The sequence below is a fragment of the Hippichthys cyanospilos genome, chromosome 2 (assembly GCF_059441005.1).
Source record: "Hippichthys cyanospilos isolate Australia breed blue-spotted pipefish chromosome 2, RoL_Hcya_1.0, whole genome shotgun sequence".
In the NCBI taxonomy this organism is placed as follows: domain Eukaryota; kingdom Metazoa; phylum Chordata; class Actinopteri; order Syngnathiformes; family Syngnathidae; genus Hippichthys; species Hippichthys cyanospilos.
Window position 1 is genome coordinate 4,639,063 of NC_142370.1, and position 26,814 is coordinate 4,665,876.

Here is a 26,814-nt window from a genome sequence, read left to right on the forward strand (position 1 = left end):
TTTTAAAAAATTGTACATTTAAAAAAAAAATATTAAAGTGGTAATAGAAAATAATATGAAATGAACACAAATATATACATATTATTTTATTAATAACCCGAATCACTTCACAGACCCCTGGGGGTCCTCCCAAACTTACAGTGTGTTATTTGAATTTGTAATTGAATCTTAAACGCTCACAGAATTATTCCAGATGAATGAACTGACAACTGCTTTGTCTCCCCAGTACACGTTTTGGAACTTCATTCCCAAAAATATGTTTGAGCAGTTCCGGAGAGTTGCCAATTTCTACTTTCTCATCATATTTCTGGTTCAGGTAAAACACTGCATTAAAGTTATCTTTATTTTTTGTATACTTTCTTTAAAAATGATTTCACCGTTGTACAGTTTGGAATAATAGTAAACCCTGCCACTAGAAATTTGTAAGATTGTCGATGACGTAAACAGGTCAGGATTACGTTGGACCCCTGGTTTTCAACTTCCCTGTCTTATCTTTTTTTCGCCTTACGACATGGGCCAAGACTTTTTTTTGTCCCATCTTTATGCCATTTTTTTGCCTTACGACATCAAAAACAACAACTTCTCTTCTGAAACATGGCGGTCAGTGTGCGTGTGCACCGCGCTCATACGTCTCTACACGCGTCACTGCTTACGTCACTACAATTCTGGTCTGCTCTTGGTCGGCGTCACGACTCCCTAAAATACTATTCTGCTATTGGTCGGCGTTATTGAGTCACGAAGATGCTGGTCTACTATTGGTCGGTGTCACAATGTCAAAATGGCTCACTCGTGTGAGTACTCACAATTTCGTATTTATTGTGCATTTTAGTGCTAAATTCAAACTTGAATTTGTTAGCCATGGGTCCCAAGATTGATAGTCATGTTAAAGAGAAGTAAGAAGATGATTGGTATGGAAATGAAGCTGGAGATAATCAAGAAAAATGAAGAAGGCTAGGCTAGGCTAAGCTAGACAAGGCTACCCTCGCTAGGGAATGTGGCTATAACAAGCTCGTCACTTCACTTTGAAGGTAAATGAATCCTTTATGTAATTTTTATTTATGATGTCATTTAATTGTATACATGTATATCATATATAAGTTGCACTTACTTTACTATTGTGTATGTACATTATATTTGAATAGCACTTCCGATACTATTTTGTTACCAGTTTTTAATATGTATATACAATGTTGATGTTTTTACCTGGAATTTTACACACATTAGCTAATTAACATAGGTTTGGATTGCCCGCCATATGGCGAATTGGCGTTACAATCCCAACCGCGGAAAGGTTTAATCTCGTAAACCCCTGTTAGTTTCATGTTTCAGTGAAAGAAAAGGCCTACTGTTGGAAAGCAGATGTGGGACTTTAATCGGTTACCCAATATTTGATGGTTTTCTTCTTGTGATGATTCTGTCTAGTTGCATCGATTTAGACCTGTTCTTTTCGTACCATTTAATTTTAAGAAAAAGTGTGTACTCATAGAGGTGACATAAATAGCTCTATATGTTGTAAATGAACACATGTCATTGCTGCGCTGTTTTAAAGCTGGGAAATCTCTTTCCTTTTTGTCTTTTTTCAGTTGATCATTGACACACCTACCAGTCCGGTCACGAGTGGACTGCCTCTCTTCTTTGTCATCACAGTTACAGCAATCAAACAGGTGAGAGCTTAACGTCTGATGTCATGCCATGACACGTGTCAACATTCACCATTGGGGTACCTTCTATTTGTCAGGGTTATGAGGATTGGCTGAGACACAAGGCCGACAACGCCGTCAACCAATGTCCTGTCCACGTGCTGCAACATGGCAAAGTGATCTGCAAGCAAAGTCGCAAACTGCGGGTGAGTTTGTGTGTCCATATCAATCACTCTCACCCTGAACAGTAGGAATGAGACGAGACACAAATCAAAAATTATTCTAAAGGAAGGGAGGTGACTTTCAGCTAATTGCAAGATGAAGTGGGGGAAAAATAACACCATTATGTGTGACTACTAACTCAATGAACACATCAAAGAGCTCCCCATGATCTTATTAAAACTTCTATCTTGGATATAAAAGCTTTTGCTTAATTTTGGGGAAGTTGTAATCCTATTCATCATTAATAACCTACGATTCAGCTGAACAGCCGACACCCATTTACGGCACCAGAAGGGCTCCCTCCGTATTTCATTAAGCAGATTGCATTAAATAGTTTCTTTTTATTGAGCAGACTGCAGTAAAATTAACAATCTAGTGTGCAAACGTAAACAAACAGGAGAGTTGCCTTCATTACATGCTGAACTTTCAGCTGCAGCTGTTGCTAGTTGCGGCAGGCATCTTGCTGACAAGGTTTTGCAATGCTGGTGAATCCACTGTGGAAAGCGGCAGCAAATCTTCTACGTACACGACATGCACTGCCACAAATCTCCTAACCTCGTGAGGTGGAAGTGGCATCCATGAGTGACAGCACTAATTTCGCCTGCTTTGTTTTATCCCCACTCTCAATTCTTCGCGTGTTTTTTCGCTAACTTCACATTACTATGGCACCGCTCTAAATGTTTTGTAAAATTACTGCTGCTATTTGGATAGCTCTTTAGATATTGCACCTAAATTTTATATTCTTCTTGTCTTTTTCGCTGACGAACTGAAAGTAATGGCCTTATGTCCATCTTGTACGTATACATATTATCCATAATCAACCTTTCGTCTGCTGCTGCTGTATTCATCTCTGCTGTGGTAGATGCCTACAACAGCAAGTAAACATTTTGCCCTGGACTTTTCTCCTCTTATCGTCTGGTGATTTTAGCAATTATTTTTTTTTTGGGGGGGGGCTCATTTTTCATGCTAAAAATGCACTGGAATGCATTGCATTACTCTCATTTGTATCGAGTTAAATATGATTTTTTTTGTGTGAAACATACTACACTACCATGTTACAGCAAAAAGTAATGCATTAAAGTAAGTGCATTACTTTTGTAATTCATTACTCCCAACACTGGCCAAGTCATAACAGTTTTCATGACATGCTCCAGGAAGACCTTGAAATTAAAAATGTACAAAGCCATCCGTGTCCATACGTTTTGTTGCACTATTATAAACTTTATTCTGAAGTGTTGTGTGGCCTTCTTGCCAAGTTTGCCTTTGTTTTACTCTCATGCAGTGCTATCGCCTGTGTGTTACATTGTACTTCTGGTTCAAAAAGCAACAAAATAAAAAACTGATCTAGTGCTGTGCAGGGACGAGAAATCTCATAGTGTTCCATTCTGTTGAGATCTCGCCGTACAAGATCTTGTCTCATCCCTACTGAATAGCATGTTCTATTGCCTCATACTGAAGAAAAATTTCAACCTCTGAGTTATAGATACAGGCGATGAAAGGTATGTATAAAGTTGTGAGAGTTGTACCGAGGTCTTTACGTTTCACCTTTTGTTACCCCATAGATTTATTGGTTTGTGAGGGCCATATTACTGGCCATCATGATCAGTAGACAAAGTCTGTGCTGGTGCCAATCCCAGCTGACTAGGGGCAGTAGGCGGGGGACACCCTGAACAGGTTGCCCGCCAATCGCAGGGCACACAGAGATGAACAACCATTCATGCACCCAATTACACCTGCCATGTATGTTTTTGGAGGGTGTGAGGAAGCCGGAGTGCCCGGCGAGAACCCATGCAAGGCCAGAGAGAATATGCGTACATATATATAATAACTATGCCCTATTAATGGCTTCCAAATTGACAGCAGAATAATGCCAAGAAACCAATTAAGACATCTATACTTAAATATGCTTGAGATACATATGAGCAACAACATACATGCTCAGGGCCAGTAATTTCAGCAGAAAAGAGATTGTACTTCATGATCATTTGTATGTTATTCTTATGTTTTCTTATTATAGCTACAGAGATGGGTTTTTTTTTAAGTAAAAATTTTATACTTTTTTTGCCACAGTGTTCAATTTGTATCTCAGGTTTAGGTTCATAAAGACACTCAGAGAGACATGAATGACAGATAAGATACTTCTTTACTTGATTTCCTCAGGTGGGAGACATAGTCTTTGTGAGGGAAGACGAATCATTCCCCTGCGATCTCATCCTTTTGTCCTCGTCACGAGATGATGGAACCTGCTATGTTACCACAGCCAGTCTGGATGGCGAGAGCAGTCACAAAGTGTGTGAGCATTTCTTCTTATTCTGGACACTTACCTGACAAATCTCAGCAGTTTCATGGCAGAGTGCCTCTGTCAAGAATAATTTGTGTCCTCCATTCTCAGACATACTATGCAGTACAGGACACCAAAGCCTACAATGCCGAGAAGGAGGTGGACTCAATCCACGCTACCATTGAATGTGAACAACCACAGCCAGACCTATACAAGTCAGTGAAACCTGCTTCTCCATTCACCAGCGTGGAACTCTCATAGAATAAATTTTTCAACTTATTTTTCCCTCCTTATTTGTTCCTTGTTTTCCCTGATAGGTTTGTTGGTCGCATCAACATTTACATGAACAATGAGCCAGTGGCGAGGTAAATTTGTCTTGCGTACCCTTCATAGACAGGGTAGATTGGTGTCAGTCTACTTTTGTAACAAATGTTGTGCAGTACGAGATATTTCCTCTATATCACTGGTTCTTAACCCTAGATTTGATCAAACCCAAAGGGTTCAGTCTCGGGTTTGGCGAAGCCTTCGCTGCAGAGGTAGACACATGCGACTCATCTTGTCAGTTTGTGATAATTTTGTAATTGGTCATCACTTTACACGTTATATCACTTGGCCAATCAGTGCTGTGGGGAGTTTAATGCTCTCAGTGGTCAATGTGTGACTGACTTGGTAGTACATTGTGTGATTTCTTTCTTAATATTTTAATCCAGACTAACTATGTAGAGCTGAAAAAGACAGTGGTCGGACATTTATGTACAATATGTATTCACACATTTGACAGAACCCGATTCCACTCATTGTCCACTCCACTCATTCCACTCATCTTGAATGATTTGCAGTACCAAGTTGAACCAGTAAGACCTGTAAAAACATGAATTACCTATGTTTTAAAATTTGAGTAAAATCATATTTCATTTTATCGCTCAAGAAGGGTTTGGTGAATGCACTTCCAACAAGGTTAAAAACCAATGCTCTAGAATCTAGAAGTTAATCTAGAGTCTAGATTCACTTCTGGGGGTCCAGGGATTTTTTTCACAAGCCTGGCCTTATTATCACCCAACTTTGGCTGACTTTGAAAGGGTCATAACATCATCAAATACAGTATATATTTACTTTCAACCCCTCAAAATGTTCAATGACATTAGCCCTATTCATACATACATACATACATACATACATACATACACACACACCCACGCACACACACACACACACACACACACACATAGCTGCTGATACCTAAACAACACACACCCAACTTCAACCTACCAATCAGCATTAGTTTGCAAAACACGCTCCCCTCAAGCTGCCCTGGTGGGTAGCCGAAGACCCGTCTTGACTATGTACTTAGATCGGTCCTGGTAGACGCTTGGGGGAACCATCCAGACCCGGAACATTTTTGGGATGACTGGAAAGGGCAACTCAAAACTACCAGGCTATCATTGCTGTTCACAGGCCATTGGGATCAGAGAACCTGCTTCTCAGAGGGGCCACGCTGAAGAACACAGAGTACATTTATGGTAAAATAAAGCAGAACGTTTCAGGATCATATATGTAATGTTATTTGTCGATGTTCCCAAAACACGAAATTCTGATCGAATAAATATTTCTGTCATTTCCTTATTGTAGCAGTTGCCATCTACACTGGGATGGAAACAAAAATGGCTCTCAACTACCAGTCCAAATCTCAGAAACGCTCCGCAGTGGAAAAGTAGGCTTTTTATCACGTTTCTATTCATCAAACTTGTATAAATGCTGCTAGTGAAATCTGAAATTTAGAATTTCGATTTCTCAACCTGGAATGCTCTTAACAGGAATGTTTTGGTTTGAAATCATCCTTCCATCTATCCATCTATTTTCAATACATGCTCACCGGAGTGGTGGTTGGGCCGGAGCCCCAGTTGGGGGACTTGCTACACCCTCAAGACACAGGCTGCAAATCCACAAGCTACCGTTGACACTCACATTCAGATCTAAGGAAAAATTTAGAGTATTTAATTGAAATTAGATACATGTTTTGGAATGTGGGAGGAAACCTACACAAGCCAATGCCACATAAAAAGGCCAAAGTTTGAATTTGAACTCCAAACTATAACATATTCCACCATTACGTTTACAACCTAGTTTAATATCCAGGCACTTTTTTTTTTACGCATAGGATTACTATGGGTATTTAACAGCTTTTGCATTGGCAGGTCAATGAACGCCTATTTGGTGGTCTACCTATGCATTCTCATCAGCAAGGCCCTTATCAACACGGTGCTAAAATATGCCTGGCAAGCTGACCCTATCAGAGACGAGCCCTGGTACGATCAGAGAACTGAGGCAGAGAGGCAGAGAAACATCGTGAGTCAGCTTGTCACACTGCTGGAGACTTTTCCGTGTTGAGCTTCTTATAGGATCCTCTTGCCTCCACAGGTGATCAGGGCCTTCACCGATTTCCTGGCTTTTATGGTCCTATTCAACTACATCATTCCTGTTTCTATGTACGTCACCGTGGAGATGCAGAAGTTTCTGGGCTCCTATTTCATCATGTGGGATGATGAGATGTTTGATCAGGAGCTTGGGGAAAGGGCGGTAGTCAACACATCAGACCTTAATGAAGAGTTGGGACAGGTACCCCATGTCATAACTTTTGTCAAAACATTTGTCCAGGTGACATGTTCATAGAGTTAGCCTTTTATTTTTCTCTTCAGGTGGAGTATGTGTTTACTGATAAGACGGGGACGCTGACAGAGAACAATATGGAGTTCATTGAGTGCTGTGTGGATGGACATGTTTATGTCGCCCAAGCTATTTGTAATGGGCAGGTAATTGTAAAATGCATGTTTTTCATCAAACGATAAATTTCTGCATCTCTTACGTCTTCCGTTATATCCTCATTGTTTTATGTTTTTAGGTGATGCCTGGTGCAGGTAGCATGGACATGATTGACACATCACCGGGACCTGAGGCCAGGGTGGGAGAGAACACAGATTAACTCTTTCAGTGCCATAGACGAGAATTTTCATCATGTAAAATACTTAGGTTGGTTGCGGGTGATGAGAATTCTCATCAACTACGTTTTTGTTTTTTTTGTCTTTTAAATTGAATGGGTAGATGACACTCATGGCCAGCGCTCCTCTTAATATTAGGCCAATCGTTTTAATGTAGTCACATGTATGCCCAGGCTGTTATTTTGCCATAAAGAACACATTTCCCCTTTTTTTTGTTCACGTTTTATCGGATGTAAGGATTGTTGAGATGTTTCAGATGCTACTAAAAAACATATTAGTGTCAAAGTCTCTGTTGTGCAGAAAACATCTTCTCGAAAAAGGCTCATTTTCTCCTTTTGATCAAAATCACTTGGTGTCACTATTTTCAAACACTGATCACTAAAGAACGGAATAAAGTGAAATCTTTCTTCTTCTATGTAAAGAATGGAATCCAACGTTTCAATTGGCACCACCACTGCCTACGTAGACATACAATACAAAATTCTGTCCGCTTTGAAAGATGCGTCAAAATTCTCGAAATCGGCAGGCACTCTAGGGGTTGCCTTTTCCGATAACGCTTGGCACTGAAAGTGTTAAGCGTGTTTATTACAGTACTTGTGTTGAAGAAAGTGAGAGTAACTGTGTTGGCTGTCAAAAAAACAATAGGAGCGCGAGGAACTGTTTTTCCGTGCGCTGTGCTTATGCCACACTGTGCAAGTGAAAGAAGAGGAAACTGTAGACGGCTTCAAACAGGGCCTTCACCAGGGCAAGTCCACTTCCTTCTACATCTCGTCATCCCCGGATGAGGTGGCGCTTGTGGAGGGCATGAAGAGGTGCCTTTCTGTCATAAATATCACACAACTTTTTATAAAGACTCATATAGTACAAGAATAGGTTTGTTGTCGTGTTTGTGTTGTGCAAAAGGCTTGGCTTCACATACCTGAGACTCAAGGACAGTCACATGGAGATCCTTAACAGAGATGAGAAGATTGAGAGGTCAGTGTTTCTGGAAAACTTTTTTTTTTTTTAAATCTATCAATTCCATCTGTTGTCTTCCTTCTCTCATTGATCTGCATTGCATTGATTTACACTGTCCCTCCCCCAATCAGGTTTGAACTCCTTGACGTTCTGACCTTTGACTCGGTCAGACGAAGGATGAGCGTCATTGTCAGGGCCAGCACTGGTAATATGGATATTCTGTTAGGGTTACTCATCAGACCTACCCGTTATATATTTCTTCTTTGTCTATGTGCCCGTTTGTGAAGGTGAGCTGTACCTTTTCTGCAAAGGAGCAGACTCATCCATTTTCCCAAGGGTTATATCGGGCAAAGTGGATCAAGTCAGAGCTCGGGTGGAGCACAATGCAGTGGTGAGAACACACGTGCATACATATTCCAAGACATCCTGCACCGTGTTTCCCTCTTGTATCAAACAACTGAATCTTTCTCAAGGAGGGTCTGAGGACGCTCTGTGTGGCATATCGGCTTCTTAGCCCAGTGCAGTACCAGGAGGTATGCCAGCTGTTGAGTAGAGCCAAGTTGGCACTACAGGACCGGGACAAACGGCTGGCGGAGGCTTACGACATTATTGAGAAAGACCTCATCCTTTTGGGAGCCACTGCTGTGGAAGACAGGTAGACGACAGCATCCATTTTGAACTCGTCTAACTCACTTGCAAATGTAGTACAGTGGTCAGTCTACACACAAATGCCTCTCCTTACGAAAAATTTAGCTTAGGAAATGCCTCGGCGGAGAAAATATTGTCTCTAGTAACGAGAGAAAATTCAAGACACGAAAGGCGACATTGTTGGCATATGAGACAGTGCTTACGCCAACATGACTGTAATGTCATATATTATCACAACCCGTGTTGTCTACCATATTTTTTATGGTTTCTGATACATCTTTATGCTTTGTTAACATGCCAGCTTGCCCACAAACAAGACAACAGTTTTTTGCATCGATGTTTACTGTGGTCTTCAACTTTACTCATTTCACCCACACTTCCCACCAACAATTTACAAAACGAAAAAACATAACATTTACATTAGCTGCGGCTAACATTGTACAAACACTTTGGGCCTGCGCGCCTGACATTCACGTCGTTAGTACATCGTTAGCACTTATGTAATGACATCACACAGGAAGCACTTCGCATGACCTGTAAGTAAACTTAGATGCTCAAAATAATACAAAAAGTAAATATTATTGCTCCTGTGACTTGTAAATGATTCCATTATCACTGGACATGTAAAACAAAAACATACAATATAAACGTCCAAAAAAGGTCACTCTGCACCCATCACCAACACACCAGCACCATCTCACGGCAAACAAGTGAACAGCATTCATTTTGTCAACTGCTACAATTAATATGATTAATTTAAAGGGTTTACAAGCATTTTGGGGGGCTTGGAACGGATTAGGTTATTTACATGTAAATAGCAGCTCTACTTATGAAAGATTCACCTTACAAAATTACTTCCAGAATGAATTAATTTTGTAAGTAAGTTCCACTCTATATGTAATCTTAGCACTTAGCTTTCTGTGTGGAGTTTCTACGTGCTGTCCAGGGTTGTGTGTTGTCTCTTAACCAATACAGACTGCAAGAAAAAGCGGCAGACACCATTGAGTCTTTACACAAGGCTGGCATGAAGGTGTGGGTGCTGACCGGTGACAAAATGGAGACTGCAGCCGCCACTTGCTACGCCAGCAAGCTTTTCCACCGCAACACGCAGATCCTGGAACTAACCACCAAGCGCACAGAGGAGCAGAGCCTTCACGATGTCCTGTTTGATCTGAGCAGAACTGTCCTCAGGCAGCACGGCGGCATGACCAGGGACATTTCTGGGTGTGTTTTCATGTCTAAAAGATATCACCAGTTTTGTGGAAATTGCAGCTGAAAGTCGCTTAGTTAGTGCATAGAGTGGGATCTTGCATGGTTTTGTGCAGTTTATCAGGTGACTACATGGACTATGGCCTCATCATCGACGGAGCAACCCTTTCAACAGTGATGAAGCCAAGCCAAGAGGACTCCAACACGGGGAACTACAAAGACATTTTTCTAGAAATCTGCCGCAACTGCAGTGCCGTACTCTGCTGTCGAATGGCACCGCTTCAGAAAGCACAGGTGTAAATGAAAGCAACCACTTCTTCTTCTAAGTTTGATGATTTCATGTTTTCAAATAGGAGACCAAGGATTACTGGTTTCCTTTCGTTTGGATCTTTTGACCATCCTAGGTTGTGAAGCTGATCAAGACCTCCAAAGAGCATCCAATCACACTCGCCATCGGCGATGGAGCCAATGATGTCAGCATGATCCTTGAAGCCCATGTTGGGATAGGTTAACACTTTTTTTAAACACTTAACACTTGCACAAGTTTAACCCCTGGATTAAATTTGGGCCCAAATTGGGCTTTTTGATGTTTTTGATGTGTGATATCAAAGGAAAAGCATACAAAAACACACTAGGAGGCTAAAATATTGCATAGAATGTCAAAACATGACAACGTTCAATATGCCACGCTGCCGTCCCTTCTAAACGCTTGCAAATGGGAGGTCGAGAGGTATACCCTACAGGTGTCAAAATTAGCCGGGCTCATTTACTGGTATTCAAAATTGGAAATTATGTTAATTTTGACCATAGTGAGAACCCGATGTTTTATCATGCATTTCCCTCCCGATTTTTGTATTAATCCTTCCAACGGCAACTTTTGAACGGGGCGCTATTAAATTTTTTGTGTTGACGACCCAAAGCAACGGGGTGGCAATCGCAGCCAAATTATGACATTTTGCAAGTCTTTCAAGGATTTTGATTGTTTTAGCCTGGACTCCCATCGTTTAAAAGTTTTCAAAAGACACTCTAACTATGACATAATACATATCCTATTTCAATTTCAGAAATGTATAAATATATAGAATAGTTACTTTTGCTATTATCGCATGTTTACCATTTCGTTACATAAAGGGTGCGTAGTCCCGCCCCTCTCAAAAAATGTATATATGTATGGATAGAGCTGATGCCACTGAACATTTTGTCAATATCAGCCCAAGTTTGGTGATAATAAGGCCAGGCTAGTGAAAAGACCCTGGACACCCAGGGGTTAAGCTTGAGAAGCACTTCAAGGAACAAAACAGCTGGCCTTTTTCTTTCAGGTATCATGGGTAAAGAGGGACGTCAGGCAGCGAGGAACAGTGACTATGCCATCCCGAAATTCAAACACCTCAAGAAAATTCTACTTGTCCATGGACACTATTACTACATACGTATCTCTGAACTTGTACAATACTTCTTTTACAAGGTAAAGTGTAAAGTGTGTGTTGTTTTCTTGCAAAATGCGATAGACCAATTGTGTTTTCGCTTCCCTCCCCCAGAACGTCTGTTTCATCTTTCCGCAATTCCTATACCAGTTCTTCTGTGGTTTCTCACAACAGGTAGAGACTCTCACACAGAAATATGCCACAAATGATCAAATGTAATGTATCATTTTGCCTCTCCTCATCCTCAGCCACTGTATGATACAGCCTACTTGACTCTGTACAACATCAGCTTCACTTCGCTTCCCATTCTGGTCTACAGTCTCATTGAGCAGCACATTAACATGGACATCCTGAAGAAGGACCCATCTCTGTACAGGTTGGAGCATGCTATAATTGACTGACTTCTTTCGGTCCAGAGCAGTCATAAGGGTCTCTGAAAATGATGACATGGGCATTTTTCTGAGTGATTTCAAAGCCTTACTATGGTGCTACCTGTTACACCTCCGAAAAATACTCAGTCAACAAAAGAGTTACTTGTAGGTCCAGAAGTGATTGGGCTAATAAAAAGACAAAAAATATTTTTGCTTCAACTAAACAAAAAATGTGACGTTTAATATGAATATACAATGCATGGACTGTGATGCGTGACTACCGTATTTCTCTGAGTACAAGTTCCCCCCAACCTTTTTGCTTTAATTTAAGTGATTTTTTTTTAAAATAAAAACGCAAGTCTAGGTCTACCCCTGACTTTTAATAGCTGTCCAATTATAACACATGGTGTGTGTAATTGAAATGACGAAATTATGTTACTTTTAGATGCATTTCGTCATTGTTTATCGAACGACATACTGTTGCTGTTATGAAGGAGGAGGGGGCGGAAACAAGACAAGTCCGAGGCAAATTGCACGCACGTAGACGCAAATGCTGAAACCAATGTCGCAGTAATAAAATAATTTGAAGTTTCAATACTTTATATTTTGACACAGTTGAATGTGAATTCATCTAAAAGCCCCCAAAGTCATTATCACTATCCGACACACCAAATAGCTGCTCCCATTTCAATCCCAGACGTCCTTCTCCTTGCTGTTCGTCATTTTGCGCAAACGTCCACGTTACTCTTCCACAGGTAGTCATCTTCGGACCCGTCCGATTTGTTTGAAATGGGAGGTCTTCAGGGATTATTTGCTGATCATAATACTTGGGATGTTCTTTACCCAAGTGATGACTGTTGTGAGATCAGACCGTAACGTAAAAGGTTGCCGCTTACGTCACTACGACGCTGGTCTGCTATTGGTTGCGTAACGGCTCCCTAAGATACTGGTCTACTATTGGTCGGCGACACGGGGTAATGAAGATGCTGGTCTGCTATTGGTTGGCACATTGGGTCACAAAGATGGTTTCCATGATTATTTCAATTTCGAATGAATGTCATTCAAACACAGATACGTGGAAAAAATTGGTCTGTTTTGAGTCATTTGGTCAGAAGTCAACCTCCCTTATATGGGGGTTTAAAATGAGGGTGAAAAAACTCTGCTTGTACTCGGAGAAATAAAAAACTATTTCACTGTTTTATCTGAAGTCCATAATGTTCAAACATTGAGGAATGCTATTGTATTTTCCAACCGTTTCTGTCAGAACTTTGATAGACTGCGCTAGACCAGTGGTTCTCAAAGTGGGGTCCGCGGACCCCCGAAGTCTGTGGCCTGGCTGCAAGGGGTCCGTGAAAAAAATGTGGGCGTTCTGGAACTGCTTTAGTTTATCTTTTAACAGTGACAGATTTGTCCCTTGTCCGGCTTAGTCTTTGTTTACTGGCGTCCCCTCGGGCCTCTGTTGGTAGTGCATTGATTGGGCACTGTCTGTCTACCCAGATAGAAACCATTTTAACATATAGGAAGGACAGAACATTGAATTATTAATCAAAAATGTATACTACATTTGTGTTCATTTTATTTTATATTAAATTGTGAAGATATTCACGACTCTTCAATAAAGCCATCAATTCAACCAGTTCAATATAGTTTTAAAAATGTAATCATTTTGAAATTTGTCAATGTGTTTTTGTTTCTTTTTTTCTACAATTGCTTGCTAACAATGAAGCCAGCAAAGCTAAAGAGGCATTTTATTTTATAATGCTGTTTTTGACTAAATAATTGGCAGCAAACTTTTTGGAAGAAATTGTCCCGGTTTGTTAAAAGGAGGTGTGCAATGTTTATTTTCGAAACTTCAAAACAGTAGCGCTCAAAAGTAACAAATATGATTGTTGTCAAATTGGTGGTGAATTGTCTGTTGGTGAATAAAAAAGGCCACTCATGATTGGCTTTAATGATTGTTTTGTTTGCAATGGGGGTCCTTGGAAAATTTGCTTTCTGAGAGGGGACCCTGACTCCAAAATGTTTGAGAACCCCTGTGCTAGACAATATTCCAAAAATATGGCTAGAAAAATGTATGTAGCTGCTAATTCAAAAGTAACTCTACAGGTATTGATTTATATATGTGCTATTGCTCAACATCATAATTTCCTTACCTCCACAGAGACATTGCCAAGAACTCATTATTGCGGTGGCCCAGCTTCATATACTGGACTGTCTTAGGTGTATATGATGCCATTGTGATGTTTTTTGGAGCTTACTTCCTGTTCGACAACACCACCTTTACAAGCAACGGACAGGTAGCCCCAATATGTCCACAACAATCCTCTGCCTAAGTCTATTATAAGTCTAAGTTGAGGTTGCCAAAACAATTTAAAATATTTGAAGACAAATAGGCTCAGGTAAGAAAATAAGAGCAATAATACTACAAAGTCATAAAACAAACCACAAACCGTTGTGAATGTATTGTCTAACTACTGTCGTTTAAGATTATTTTATTAAGGCACAATGTCCAGGTGCAAATCTACTGTTGTGCATGGTCGGTGTTAGATATCAGAGAGCATTTTAGACTGCCTACTCAAATGTCACCATCATCAGTCTGCCTTCTTTCATTCTTGGCCGGTGTTCCTGTTCTAAGACTTTGTCAGCTTCTTGGTTGTTTTTCTTTGCACGTGTTTATTTTTCCTGTAGTTAGCAAACTGCCGTTAAGGTTTTTATGATTTTCATTTTTTTGCCTTTGTTTTCTTCTTCTCTTACCTTTTGTGTTGCCTTTTCTATATGCTTCTCTTTTCCTTCTCCCAGCTAATGACAACCAACACTCAGATGGTAAGCAGGCAAACGTCTTACTGTCACCCATTCAAGATTCCCATTTCGACCCGTCACACTGCCTCATACATAACCCACTCACGTTTCAATAATATCCCTCTTGATGCTTGCTGTCGACACCAGCTGTAGGCTAGTAGCATATTCACCATGTAAGCTTATGCCCTTGTGCAATTTCAGAAAAAAGCGTACCATAGGGCAGGGGTCCCCAACAAGGGGGGAGTGTACATAAAATATGAGCTCACCTCGCTGGAGCTTGCTGGAGTCTCAATTACTTTTGGGGATGCCGCCTCAAAATGTACACAAATTACATTGACTAAATTAACCATAGAACTGAATTACAAATGCAATTCCTTTCAATACAACATGTTAATTAGTTTCAAATGAGTACTGCACTATTTTCCGCACTATAAGGCGCACCCAAAAGCCTTAATTTTTTTAAAAAGCTGATGGTGCGCCTTATATATGGATCAATATTGAGATTGGGATTTGTAGATGGGGAATGAACTGATAAAGTAAGCTTTACCTGTTTCTTTTGTGTGTTTACAGTTGAACAAGTTTGGTCATATTGGCATTGAGTTATTATGCTATTGAGAGTTTAGAGTTATTATTGTTATTACTTTGATTATTACTATATTGTGATTGAAAAAGTTTTCAAATGTCATTATTTGAGGGTGCGCCTTATAATCCGGTGCGCATTATATATGGGAAAGGTTTTAAACTATGTCATTAATTGAGGATGCGCCTTACAACCCGGTGCGCCTTAAAGTGCGGAAAATACGGTACTTGTCAATGCAAAACCTTTGCACATGCTAACATATGGCGTTATATTTGTGCCACAATTACGCATGCGCGGAAAAAAAAAATTGAGCGTTGAAAATCAAACTGAGCGAGCGAAAGCAGATTTTGAGCGCAGAAAAAAAGTTCTTGAAAAGAAGTTTCTCGCTCAAAATTCCTTTTTGCTCGCTCGCAATAGCATTCTCGCGCTCAACATCTCGCTCTCGTTCGCGATACTCCTCCCTCCCTCGCTCAACATCGCGTTTGCTCAACATCGAGCTCTCGCGCGCTCGAGTCGTCCTCTGCGCTCGCTCAGTTCTGCTCACGCGTTACGTTTGTGCCACAAAACCAGCCAATCAGAGCTTGTAAAAGCACATTGATTGACAGCTTGATATCCAATGAGATTGCTTGTTGTGTTCACCCGGAAGGAGCAAACGAGAGTGCGTCACATCGACGTGGGCGGGAGGGGTGGGCTTATATTATTAAAGTACAAAAACTAACAAGGTATTTCTGTCAAATGATACAATACAGTAATAATAATAATATTAAAAGTAATTCACCTGCCCAAGTCCGTGTTGACGCACTCTCTTTTGCCCTTTTTGGGTGAACACAGGGCAAACGAGAGTGCGTCAATGGATAGCGTACAAGCAATCTCATTGGATACTAAGCTGTGTCAATCAAAATGCTTTTACAAGCTCTGATTGGCTTGCACTTATATAGCGCTTTTTTTAACCTTAGGTACTCAAGGCGCTTTACATTGACGATTCATTTACCTACTGATGCCACTGCATCAGGAGCAACTGGGGGTTCAGTGTTTTGCTCAACGACAGTTTGCCACGGTTACTACAATGGTGGAAAGATAAATCCCACAGCATCTCGGTTCGGACACAACCATTTTATCGATGAACCATGCCGCCCCATTTGGTAGACAAATACAATAGCTACCCATGGGTAAGGTTCACTTACAAGGATTAGGATATCTCAACTCTTTAAGATGAAAAAAATGAGCCATTTAACAATTTTGATCGTGTGCGGGGTGCTCCAATAGTCTCAATCCAGTTCCCCAAACACGAACAATAATGGATAAGTACTGTTCAGTGATGAGCCATTGAACCTTTAAAGGTAAACACTTAGCACTTTTTGTATGTGTGTCAACGATAGAAGAGCACAGGCATAAGATTATGCATTTAGTTGTGCCTATGTGAAGATGGCGTTTGTCTGGACCATTCTTGCGAGAAAGAATTAATGAGTGGAGAAGCTGTTCTCTAAGTACAGCAGGAGGACTTTTTTGTTGTTGTTGTTGCCATATAGAGAAGTGTTTGAAAGGTTTTTTGGCACTTGGCGCCTTTTGACTTTGTTGTATTCTATTTACTGATGTCCATGTGCGAATATGACCTTGGCAAGAGAATTGTAATGGATTCAACTTCAAAAAGAATGTGTTTTTGCAGAATGAAGGAATAATATGGACAAAAATGCAGGGCCCGGGCTTAGTACCATACTTTTCAGACTATAAACTGCAACTTTTTCTCAGGATTCTAGCCCTGCGGCTTATCTGTAAGTTTTCTTTGTTAGCTTTTTTGTTTTTTCCAGCCACTGGGAGACATTGTACAGGAAAAACAAATGTGTCTATTGATTCAATGCAAACAACGATGAAATAGAACTGAAAAGACTCAAATCGATGGCTGTGCTCAAAAAGAATTTAATAAAGTATTAAAAATATTTTTAAAATTTTATGAATTGAATAAAATCTTGTATAAAACTGTGACGTGTGTGTGTGTGTATATATATATATATATATATATATATATATATATATATATATATATATATATATATATATATATATATATATATATATATATATATATAATTAAGGTCACTAGATGTCACTGTTTCTTTATTTTGGTTAATGAATTGCCATAGTTTAATTATAATTTATTACTTTCGATTATTGTTACGGTGCTTTATAGTAAGTACCGGGCATCGAAGATCAAAACGCAGGGGTCGTTTATCCGATTATTATTTCGAATAAGAACACAGAACATACTAACTAACATTGACGTACATTACCCTAAAATCCTAGCGAGATGACTTTAAATCTCATCTCATCTCGTCTTTTTTTTTTTTTTTTTTTTACCTCTCGATGACCCTAAATTCTCAGTGAGATGACTTTTAAGATCATCTTCGTAAACTACAATAGTGAGTAACTACAATAGTGATTTTATGTCTGGTCACCACAACAAGCCATCCGTGGTGCAACAAACTTTTGTTTTCTTTAAATATGTTGGTGCTGAACATGCAAACTAAACGTCTGTTGAAGATAGAATGTTGCTGTAAAGCAGGCAATTTAAAAAGGCTTTACATAAAAAAAACAACAAAAATAACATGTACCACTTTTCTATGTAAATATCTGATGCCACGACCTGCGGTTTACAATCCAGTGCGTTTTTTCCATGACAAAAAAAAAAGTATTTTTGCTCAATTTTTGCTTTTGCGGCTTATATTCAGGTGCGGTTTGTAGTCCGAAAAATACGGTACTTTTGTTGTCGCTGATTTAATTACCCGACATTACATCAACATGACAATTGCATAATCCAAGTATCGATCTTAACAACACCTGTTGTCCCTCCCTCCGTTTCATGTTGCTGTTCACCATCTGTTTGATTGATTGACTCATGTTGATTTTGTGCACACATTATTGACATGTTCAATGATTTTTGCTTGTATGTATGTTTTACTTTAAAATAATCATTGTGTCGAATGTAAAAAATATCTTAAATGGGCAGTTTACAGGAACAACTGGGATTTTTTTCTACAGATGTTTGGAAACTGGACCTTTGGGACGCTGGTCTTTACTGTGCTGGTCTTCATAGTTACATTCAAGGTACATCATACACATGCAAAATAAGAGCGCGCACGTGCTCACTGCCATGTCTGTTCTGCCGCCAGTTGGCCCTCGATACACATTACTGGACCTGGATTAACCATTTTGTGATTTGGGGCTCGCTTATCTTTTTCGTGGTGTTCTCTCTGCTGTGGGGAGGTATCATCTGGTAAGCTTTGTACATGTTGTTTCTCTCTTTAATGTTGATCTCTTCTCTCTGATAAACAACCTTTCCGTATATGTCTTGTCTCCCACAGGCCCTTCCTCAACTACCAAAGAATGTACTATGTATTCATGCAGATGTTGTCCAGTGGTCCTGCCTGGCTTAGTATAGTACTGCTGATTACAGCTAGTCTTCTACCAGATGTACTGAAAAAGGTCATTTGGAGGTCGCTGTGGCCTACTACAACTGAACGTATACAGGTAAGGTCTTGGTCGTTGCGTGCGTCGTTACCGGGTAACAAACGCCTTTTGCCCTACTTACCGGATTTACTTCCAGCATTAATTGTGACAATTATAGTTTGGTAAGACTGTGACTGTCAAGTCTAACTGATGACTGTGGGTCAGCAGATGTATGCAGGATTGGGTTATGTTCCTGCTCTTGTGGATGTAAGTCGGTCAGCCTCTCTGTGTGCATGTCAATGCTCATTCACTCCATGTCAAACCAGTAAATGTAGTTTTGTAGAGTTCGTGTTTGCCTTGAGGTGCGACTGGAATCTGAAGCTTTAAATTGTTTCCCTAATATCATTCCAATCCTGTCAGCTGAAGTGCATTCATTGGCCAGTTCAAAATGTTGTTTGACTCACTATGGCAATGAGCTTCTTCCATATGATCTGTGATCTAAACCTTCTCCTCTCCCTTTACTTGTAGAGAGCTAATAATCATCCTGATTGTTTGAAGTTTTCTCTCCCTCTTAACTTCAGTTGGAATAAATATCACTTAAATTGTGTATACAGTGATGCCTCGCTACTTCGCACACCCTCTGTGCATCACGGATGCGCAGGTTCCCTGAATGCCAGACAGACGAGTTAACTGTGAGCGCACATGACATGGGCACTCCTCGGACACCGAACTACTGCAGTACACATATTTACTTAAACCTTAAACCTTATACAATTACCGTAGTGTTATTCCTTCTCGTTTCCATATGTTGGTTGTACGTAGTCTGGATAGTGGCGAGCCGCAGTTAGTAGGCACTCGGACGTTTAACTGCGTTCGAGCAAGTAGATGACCAAACATGATTAAAAAGCAGAGTTTACACTTGAAATTCCAATTAATTACAAAAGGTAAGAGGATCCAAAAGCTATCCTCCCTCCTCCTCTTTTCCGGCCACTCGTGTGGGATTGACTCAGAGAACTTACCCCGCAATGACCAAACGTGACTGGCCAGTCAATCTTTCAATCGGCCCAAGGGGCACTCCTACAAGATGCATGATTGACTCCCGGTGCGGCAATCGACCACTGAGGGGAGAAGTTGTAACCCACTCCCGCTCAGAAGTTGAAATCCACTCCTCATTGGTGCCCGTGTCTTGTAGTACAGTACTTTGCGGTTTTTCAGTTATCGCGGTGGGGTTTCGGTCCCCATTAACCGCAAAAACGAGGGATTACTGTATCTTCTTACAGATGTGATTGAGCTGTAATGTTCTAGCTTTCCTTACTTTTCCTCACAATCCTCTGACTTCCTGGTTCCTCTTTACACCACCTGCGATTCTGCTCCCCTGGCAGATGAAGCGCCGGTGCCTTGCCTCTCAGCCTTCCACCATCTTTATGCTGTCTCAGACCTCCAGCAGAATCAGTTTCTAGCCCTCCCCTAAGGTGACCCGTCCACTGCATTTCCTTTCAGCCTGCCTCCACTTCCTTTTTCCTACCACGTTCCTTTTTGTGCTCATTTGCATGAAGCTGGTCACATCCGGATTCAGTGATGAAAAGAAAAAAAAAAAATGTTTGTCTTTGTGTGTTTGTGTCTGGTGTGTGTTGGCGTATGCAGCATGCGACAGATAATAGAGCTTATGAGGAGGCCGAAGCCTGCCTGAGTTCTGACCTCTTGCTTGGTGGTCTAGCTGTGACACAGGCCTAGAGGGCCTCAGCATGGTAAAGCTCAATTTGCCCGTGTGTGTGTGTTTGCATATGTGTCCTGATCTAATAACGAAGTTGTAATGAAGTTTGTTTGGGTTTAACTGTCAGGTGGTTTTGCATATGTGTGGGCTGCTTTGGTGGTTTGATCATTTTGAATCTGTGGGGCCCTCTGGTGGCTGAGTGCATCGTCTTTCTTGAAGCGTCCATGGGGCGGATAACTTTTTTTTTTTTTTTTTTTTTTGCATGGGGTTTGTTTTTTAAACTGGAAGCTATCAAAGTGGACACAACATCCCAGTTGATCTATCACAGTAGAAACTGCAAATACATGCTTTCAGTTGAAAGCTTGCATCAAACTCTAAAGGAATCTATTCATGAATCAACTGGGATGTTAGTGTAGCTCATCTGCAACTTTTCATAATAATATTTTTTCTCTCCCTTCTGCTAATCACATAGAATGCTGATAAACTATACAAGGGTCAGCTTTCGGAGTTCACCCCCCTGTCATCTATCCATGGTGTCCCCATGACTGGCAGCCGCCGTCCAAGTTCTGGCAACCGCAGGAACACGCCTAACCCTACAAGGTCTGAACATTTTACCAAGAAAGCCATGTTGACACGCTGGCAAAGGCCGCCAGACTATTGCACCTTCACACCCCTGCTGGGGTTCACTGATGTCAAGCGCACCACAACCTTTACCTTCAGTGGGGGTGGCCCAGAGACCTCAGTCTAACTTATTGACCTGAAGTCGATTTTTTTTTTTTTTTTTTTTTATCAGAATTACTTGAATTCTTTTCAGATGGATCCGCAACCTTTAAATTCGAGCTTTGCTAAGCTATCGATGTCGCTACGCAGGAGTAACAGAAGCTGTTGCCAATAGTGGGTATGCATATCCTAACTGCAAGTAATTGAAAGTGACCTTCATGGCAGCAGCCAAGCATGACGCAAAGCATTGTGGGGTGGTGATGAAGAGGACTACATTCCGATAAGGGCTTGGTGTCACGGCTTTGAAGATCAACATTGCCACTGGAATCCTGTGTACTGACCCTTTCATCATGAAGTGCACTTGCATTTTTGAGATGTGTTTTATCTATATATATATATATATATATATATATATATATAATATATGTGTATATATATAATATATGTGTATATATATGTATGTGTATATGTATACTGTATGTGCAGATTAAAATTGTGATGACGATGATTATGACTATGACCATGGGAGCACCTCTATGAATTGAGCAAACATCGCCTTCTTCCTTCCATCCTTCTTTCTCACTGTCCATGTGCTCTGTGTCTGTGTCTTCTATAGAACTAACTGGTCCTGCCTGCATGCAAACACATTGCCCCGAAATGCTTCATAGGACACACTGCAACAGTGTAAGAAAGGTTGCTCAAGAGGGCTGAAGCCTACCTGTTTACGTCCAACATTCAGAGGCTTCTGGGTTTGCCTAGTTTAGCTAGCATCTAGCACATAGCCATTACAGTATATATTGTGTTTTGCCTGCGTAGAGTACACATTATATTAGCATGTATGCTACTAGCACTCGATGGAGTAAGATCGCTGTCAAAAAGACGTATGCGCGTTTCACCATTCGTATGAGAGTCGTACTCATACGAATAGTGAAATACTCATACGTTTTTTTGACAGCAATCTTACTTCATAGCACTCTACCTGTCGCCTTTACTTGTGGCCCTTTTTCTAAGGAATCTTCTGCTAACAATAGCAGTGGGGTGAATGTGTGCTAGCTGTCTGGTCGCCTTGGCTGTTGTGTAGAGCATACTGCATCTTTCACATTTATCATAGGTGTAGGGTGACAATGTGGCGGCTACAGCTAGTTTGCTCTTCTGTTAAATCAGTCTTATATTGTATGCCTGTGATGGTGATACCTTGATCCCATAAGAGTAGTTTTTATACAGTTTAACGTAAATCCTGTGGATAAAATATCAGTTTAGTCAATGTGATTTTCAACTGCCTCCTCCCCTTTCTTCTTTTTCTCTTTTGCCTTCCCACTCTGGTCCAGTTCTTTACTTTATGGAAACAACGCTGCTGATGTGGTCCAGCCCATGTGACCACCAGCTTCACTTTGTTTGATCCTCCTCCTCACATGTCACTGCCGCTCCTTCACGTGAATAGAAAGGAGTAGAAGAAATGTTACTCCCGACTTGATGTCTCTCAACCAAAGCCTTGTCGCTGCTTCGGATATTTGTAGCTGCTTCCTGTAATGTAGGTGCCTTGTGTAGCTGATATCTCTGCAATGCAGAGTATGTGTGTGTGTGTGTGTGTGTGTGTGTGTGTGTGTGTCTATATGTGGGTCCATCACTGGGCAGGTGAATGTAAACACAGCTCCCTCCGAACAGCACTGGAAACCAATCAAAGAACAAACTGCACAAACATTTGACCACTTTGGTATCTTTTCTTTATTTGTATGTATTTTTTTAATGTTTATATGCTGCAAATGCAAGAAGATTTATTTAACCCCTGGGTGTCTGGGGATTTTTTACTAGCCTGGCCTTATTATCACCCAACTTGGGCTGACCTTGATTGGATCATAACACATATATATATATATATATATATATATATATATATATATATATATATATATATATATATACACCCCTTTACGTGCTAAAAATGATGTGATGTGAAGACTTATGCATTATGGGAGTCCAGGCTAAGCCAATCATTTAAAGGCTTGCAAATGTCATAAGTTGGCCCCTAGCACCAACCGGTGGTTTTGGGGTGTCAACACAAAAATTTCTATTGTGGCCGGTGAGTTGAGTGAGTTGTTGTTGAAAGGATTAATACAAAAATCGGGGAAAATGGCATGATAAAACATTGGGTTTTCAATATGTCCAAAATTGACAATATTTCCAATTTTGAATGGCAGTAAACGACAGAACAGTAAATTTTACACTTATAGGGTATATGTCTCCACCTCCCGTTTGAAAAGCATTTAGAAGGGACGTCAGCGTGGCATATTGAAAGTCGTTGTTTTGACAATCTATGCAATATCTTAGCTTCCTAGTGTGTTTTTTTTTTTTTTTTGTATGCTTTTCCTTCGATATCACACATCAAAAAGCCCGAGTTGGGTCGAATTTTCCCCCAGGGGTTAAATGCAATCAATCAATTTTACAAACTGTGACTTTATTTTGAACTGATTACCTGCATTTCTTAAATGCGTCACTTTTTGGACTTGTGTTGCAGTTGGTTTATGACAGACAGTGCATCTACATTTGTATCTCATTTTCTCATGTACCTCTAGGTCAGGTGTATCAAACTCATTTTTATCATGGGCCACATTGTAGTTACAGTTTCTGTCAGATGGCCGGAATGACTGTGAGGTGAAACAAATTTTTGAAGTTCCTCACACACTTAAGTAGTTTGAAAATCAGAGGCCCGTAATAACAGTTCAAAGAAAAGACGGGAACAAAATGTCATTATTGTTCCCCGCCAAATTTTTAAAAGTTGAAGACAACTTGCTAAATTGGCATTTCAGACAGAAATGTATAGACAAATCAGCATTTTTGCGGGCCACATAAAAGGATGTGGTGGGCCTGATGTGGCCCCCTGGCCTTGAGTTTGACACCTGTGCTCTGGGTACTTAAAGCTATCTTACTTTCTGGCAGTGTTGATTTGACACATAAAGTGGATTAGGATGGACAAAACACTTGACCATGCATGTTTAAAAGATTAAAAAGGATGCCTTTGGTGTTTTGTGGAAATGTGTCTTGGTCAGGTGAATTGCCCTTTGCTTTAAATGCTTCCAAAGATATTAATGTGTATTTAGGGCCAGCAGGGCACCGATTGCACTTGTCCCTGCCAAAGCCATCTAAACTGACAGCTTTCAAGTAGAATGTTCAATTTCACACGTTATTTTCTATCTATATCTATTGTAATGTCCTGTGTTGCTCAGTAAATAAGTGTTGACTCAAATACCCAACACAGTTAATAAGTTAATAAATGTTATGTTTATTTGTGTACAAATTTGCAGCCTTTTGTATGCTGTTTAGACAGTCGTATCAAGATTAAATTGTGGGTGCTTGCCAACCCTGTATGTAGCCATAGAATGAAACAGTACATTAACTTAAATAAAAACACAGTGGGCCCATTAAAGATGAGTGTCAATTTTTTCTTTCGAGGCAACATCGATCATGCTGCCCACCCCCAAACAGAAATAAATAAATTCAGTTAAATTGCCTTCATAATTCTACTATGCAAATGTATTTGCATTTATTCTTTATGTTGGTAATAAATTAAGCATTATTTTTATGGGGAGGGACACATAAATAAATAGTATAAGTCAAGTGCAAATTTTGCAATAGGTTCTGGTGGATGACAGCAGACTGTTGTTTTGCAAAAAAACAAATGTATCGAGTAATCTGTCCGCATTTTAATTATTGCTTTTCCAGTTTTTTTTGTTGTTTTTTTTTTACATGCTATAATGTCTGATAATCACGTTATGCTTTCCCATCATTTGTAAAAACAAACAAAGCTCTGGATCTCCCTCTATTACTATATTTTGAACTTACCAAGAGCCTTCCAGTCCTGCAGTTCCAGTATCTTGCAGGTTTTCAATGTTTCTCTCTCAAACACACCTGATTCAAATGGTTAGCATCATTTTCAAGTTCCTGCACTGCCTGCAGAGTTTGCTGATAATCTGAGGAGCAATGCATTACAAATGTAATGTAATTACTCTTTTCCCCAAATTCGCCAAAAACACTGCGGTATCGGTACGAGAAAAGTCCGGGGCAAAATGTTTACTTGCTGGTGTTAGTAGCTACTACAGCAGTGATGAGTGCTGCAGCAGACAACAGGCGCAATATGGACAAAACATACACAAGATGGACATACGGCCATTACGTTTACTTCGTCAGAGGTAAAGAAAAGAAGAATATAAAGGTTTGATGTACTTTATGCGCAACATCTAAAGAGCCGTCCACTTCGCCACAAAGCCAGTAATTTGACAAACCATTTCGAGCGGTGCCATATTACTGTGAAGTTAGTGAAAAGAAAACATGCGGAGAATTGTGAATGGGCATAAATTAAAGAAGGCAAAATGGTCGTTCTCGCGCTCAGGGATGCCACTTCCACCACGAAAAGTTAGGAGAATCTTGGCAAAGCATGTCATGCGTAGAAGACATGCTGCTGCTTTCCACAGTGGATTCGCCAGCACTTTGAAATGAGTAATAATGACAAGGTAAGCTTACACGAAATTTTCACTGTACAGTTGCTTTAGTCAATAAATAGTCGTGGTCAATCTGTATCAAGTTGAAGCATACAAAAACTCAAACAGTATGTAAAGAACAATAACAATGATGTAGGCTACCTGCTAACGGTAACCCCACCGAAACCATCTATTTTTCAAAAGTCTGTCCCTCACCTAGCCGAATGAACTTCAATTTGAATATTAACATTGAAATTGTGGAATGTACTAAATGTTTCTGACTAAATTCATGTTTGGGGGTAAACTTAGGTTTTGGGTAAAGCAGTGCTTCTCAAATATAATTTGCCAAGCACCACCACCACCACCACTTGCCATGCCGACCATAACTAAGACTATTATCCTTAAAAATTCAATATGGATACCTAAAACGGTATTCTTTTTCAACATTGACACAAGGAAAAAAACAATATAAAACATTTTCAACAACTCTTACTTTTTCTTACCGCATATATACGGGTTAAATGTTCGTCTAAGCAGAAAAAAAACCCAAGTGCATCAAAGTGCCTGAAAAAAAAAGATGGCAATCCGTATTTTATTACTATTACACTACATGGCAAACACAACAAACACAAATCCTTTTACCCGCAATAAGTTATACATAATTAATTCCAGTTTTGAAGTAACTTTCCCAACACTTTGGATGGAGAAAAGTCGAAAACATGCAGGATACCGACTAATATGAATACGAGTTGGACATTCTGTGCGCCAATATGTAATTGTCGTTGTTGGTCTTTTTTGTTGTAATTCACCGGTTCTCCACTGGGGCGCAGCACAGTAGTGCTTTTTAACTCACAATTTTTACTCAGTTTCTCTTCTATCTATCTATCGATCGATCTATCTAAAGATTTCAAGTTTAGCACGTTATGGGGGTACCTTTTATTACTAAACGTTTGCGCTTTTCTTCCACCTTTCAAAAGAAATGAACACACGTTAACTTGAGCACTCTAGGAAGGCAGCTGTAGGTGGTTGCCAAGAAAAAAATTACAAAATCGAGGAAGTTGTGTGGTATATTAGTTCACCAAACACATTCAGATTTGATGGTTATATCAAGACACAAAATTAGAAAAATAAGTAAATAAAAACAAACTTTCACAAAATTTGAATATTTCATCTATCCATCATCTATCTCGCAGTCATTTGTTTTCGACTCTTTTCGTCTAATTGACAGCGTCGATGAAGCAGTTCCAGTGTTGTTCTATTGTACCTCCCACGGTGATGACGTTTATATTAAACTCAGTTTTTTCTCCAATTCTTTATTACTGAAACAAAACAAG

At 40.1% G+C, this 26,814-nt stretch overlaps 1 protein-coding gene across 6 annotated transcripts in view; it reads left to right on the top strand.

Annotated features, from left to right (window-relative positions):
* atp11a (ATPase phospholipid transporting 11A) overlaps positions 1-24,429 on the top strand; it is a 55,267-nt gene extending 30,838 nt beyond the window's left edge. The window contains exons 3-33 of one of the 6 annotated variants that reach the window (XM_088403052.1): positions 227-316; positions 1,584-1,664; positions 1,739-1,846; positions 4,023-4,151; positions 4,255-4,358; positions 4,461-4,508; positions 5,599-5,663; positions 5,773-5,854; positions 6,339-6,489; positions 6,562-6,759; positions 6,840-6,953; positions 7,043-7,102; positions 7,785-7,951; positions 8,043-8,114; positions 8,228-8,301; positions 8,384-8,487; positions 8,570-8,751; positions 9,720-9,968; positions 10,070-10,247; positions 10,358-10,460; positions 11,273-11,418; positions 11,492-11,551; positions 11,626-11,753; positions 13,910-14,045; positions 14,548-14,571; positions 18,164-18,229; positions 18,295-18,398; positions 18,487-18,652; positions 20,758-20,885; positions 21,622-21,689; positions 22,334-24,429. In XM_088403052.1, coding sequence (XP_088259178.1) covers positions 227-316; positions 1,584-1,664; positions 1,739-1,846; positions 4,023-4,151; positions 4,255-4,358; positions 4,461-4,508; positions 5,599-5,663; positions 5,773-5,854; positions 6,339-6,489; positions 6,562-6,759; positions 6,840-6,953; positions 7,043-7,102; positions 7,785-7,951; positions 8,043-8,114; positions 8,228-8,301; positions 8,384-8,487; positions 8,570-8,751; positions 9,720-9,968; positions 10,070-10,247; positions 10,358-10,460; positions 11,273-11,418; positions 11,492-11,551; positions 11,626-11,753; positions 13,910-14,045; positions 14,548-14,571; positions 18,164-18,229; positions 18,295-18,398; positions 18,487-18,652; positions 20,758-20,885; positions 21,622-21,673 — 3,369 coding nt within the window. In that variant the 3' untranslated portion in view covers positions 21,674-21,689; positions 22,334-24,429. Of the gene's footprint in view, positions 1-226; positions 317-1,583; positions 1,665-1,738; positions 1,847-4,022; positions 4,152-4,254; positions 4,359-4,460; positions 4,509-5,598; positions 5,664-5,772; positions 5,855-6,338; positions 6,490-6,561; positions 6,760-6,839; positions 6,954-7,042; positions 7,103-7,784; positions 7,952-8,042; positions 8,115-8,227; positions 8,302-8,383; positions 8,488-8,569; positions 8,752-9,719; positions 9,969-10,069; positions 10,248-10,357; positions 10,461-11,272; positions 11,419-11,491; positions 11,552-11,625; positions 11,754-13,909; positions 14,046-14,547; positions 14,572-18,163; positions 18,230-18,294; positions 18,399-18,486; positions 18,653-19,953; positions 20,044-20,757 lie in introns of all 6 variants that reach the window. The other 5 variants (XM_088403042.1, XM_088403061.1, XM_088403025.1 and 2 more) reach the window with 5 other exon arrangements.
* The last annotated feature ends 2,385 nt before the right edge of the window (positions 24,430-26,814 follow it).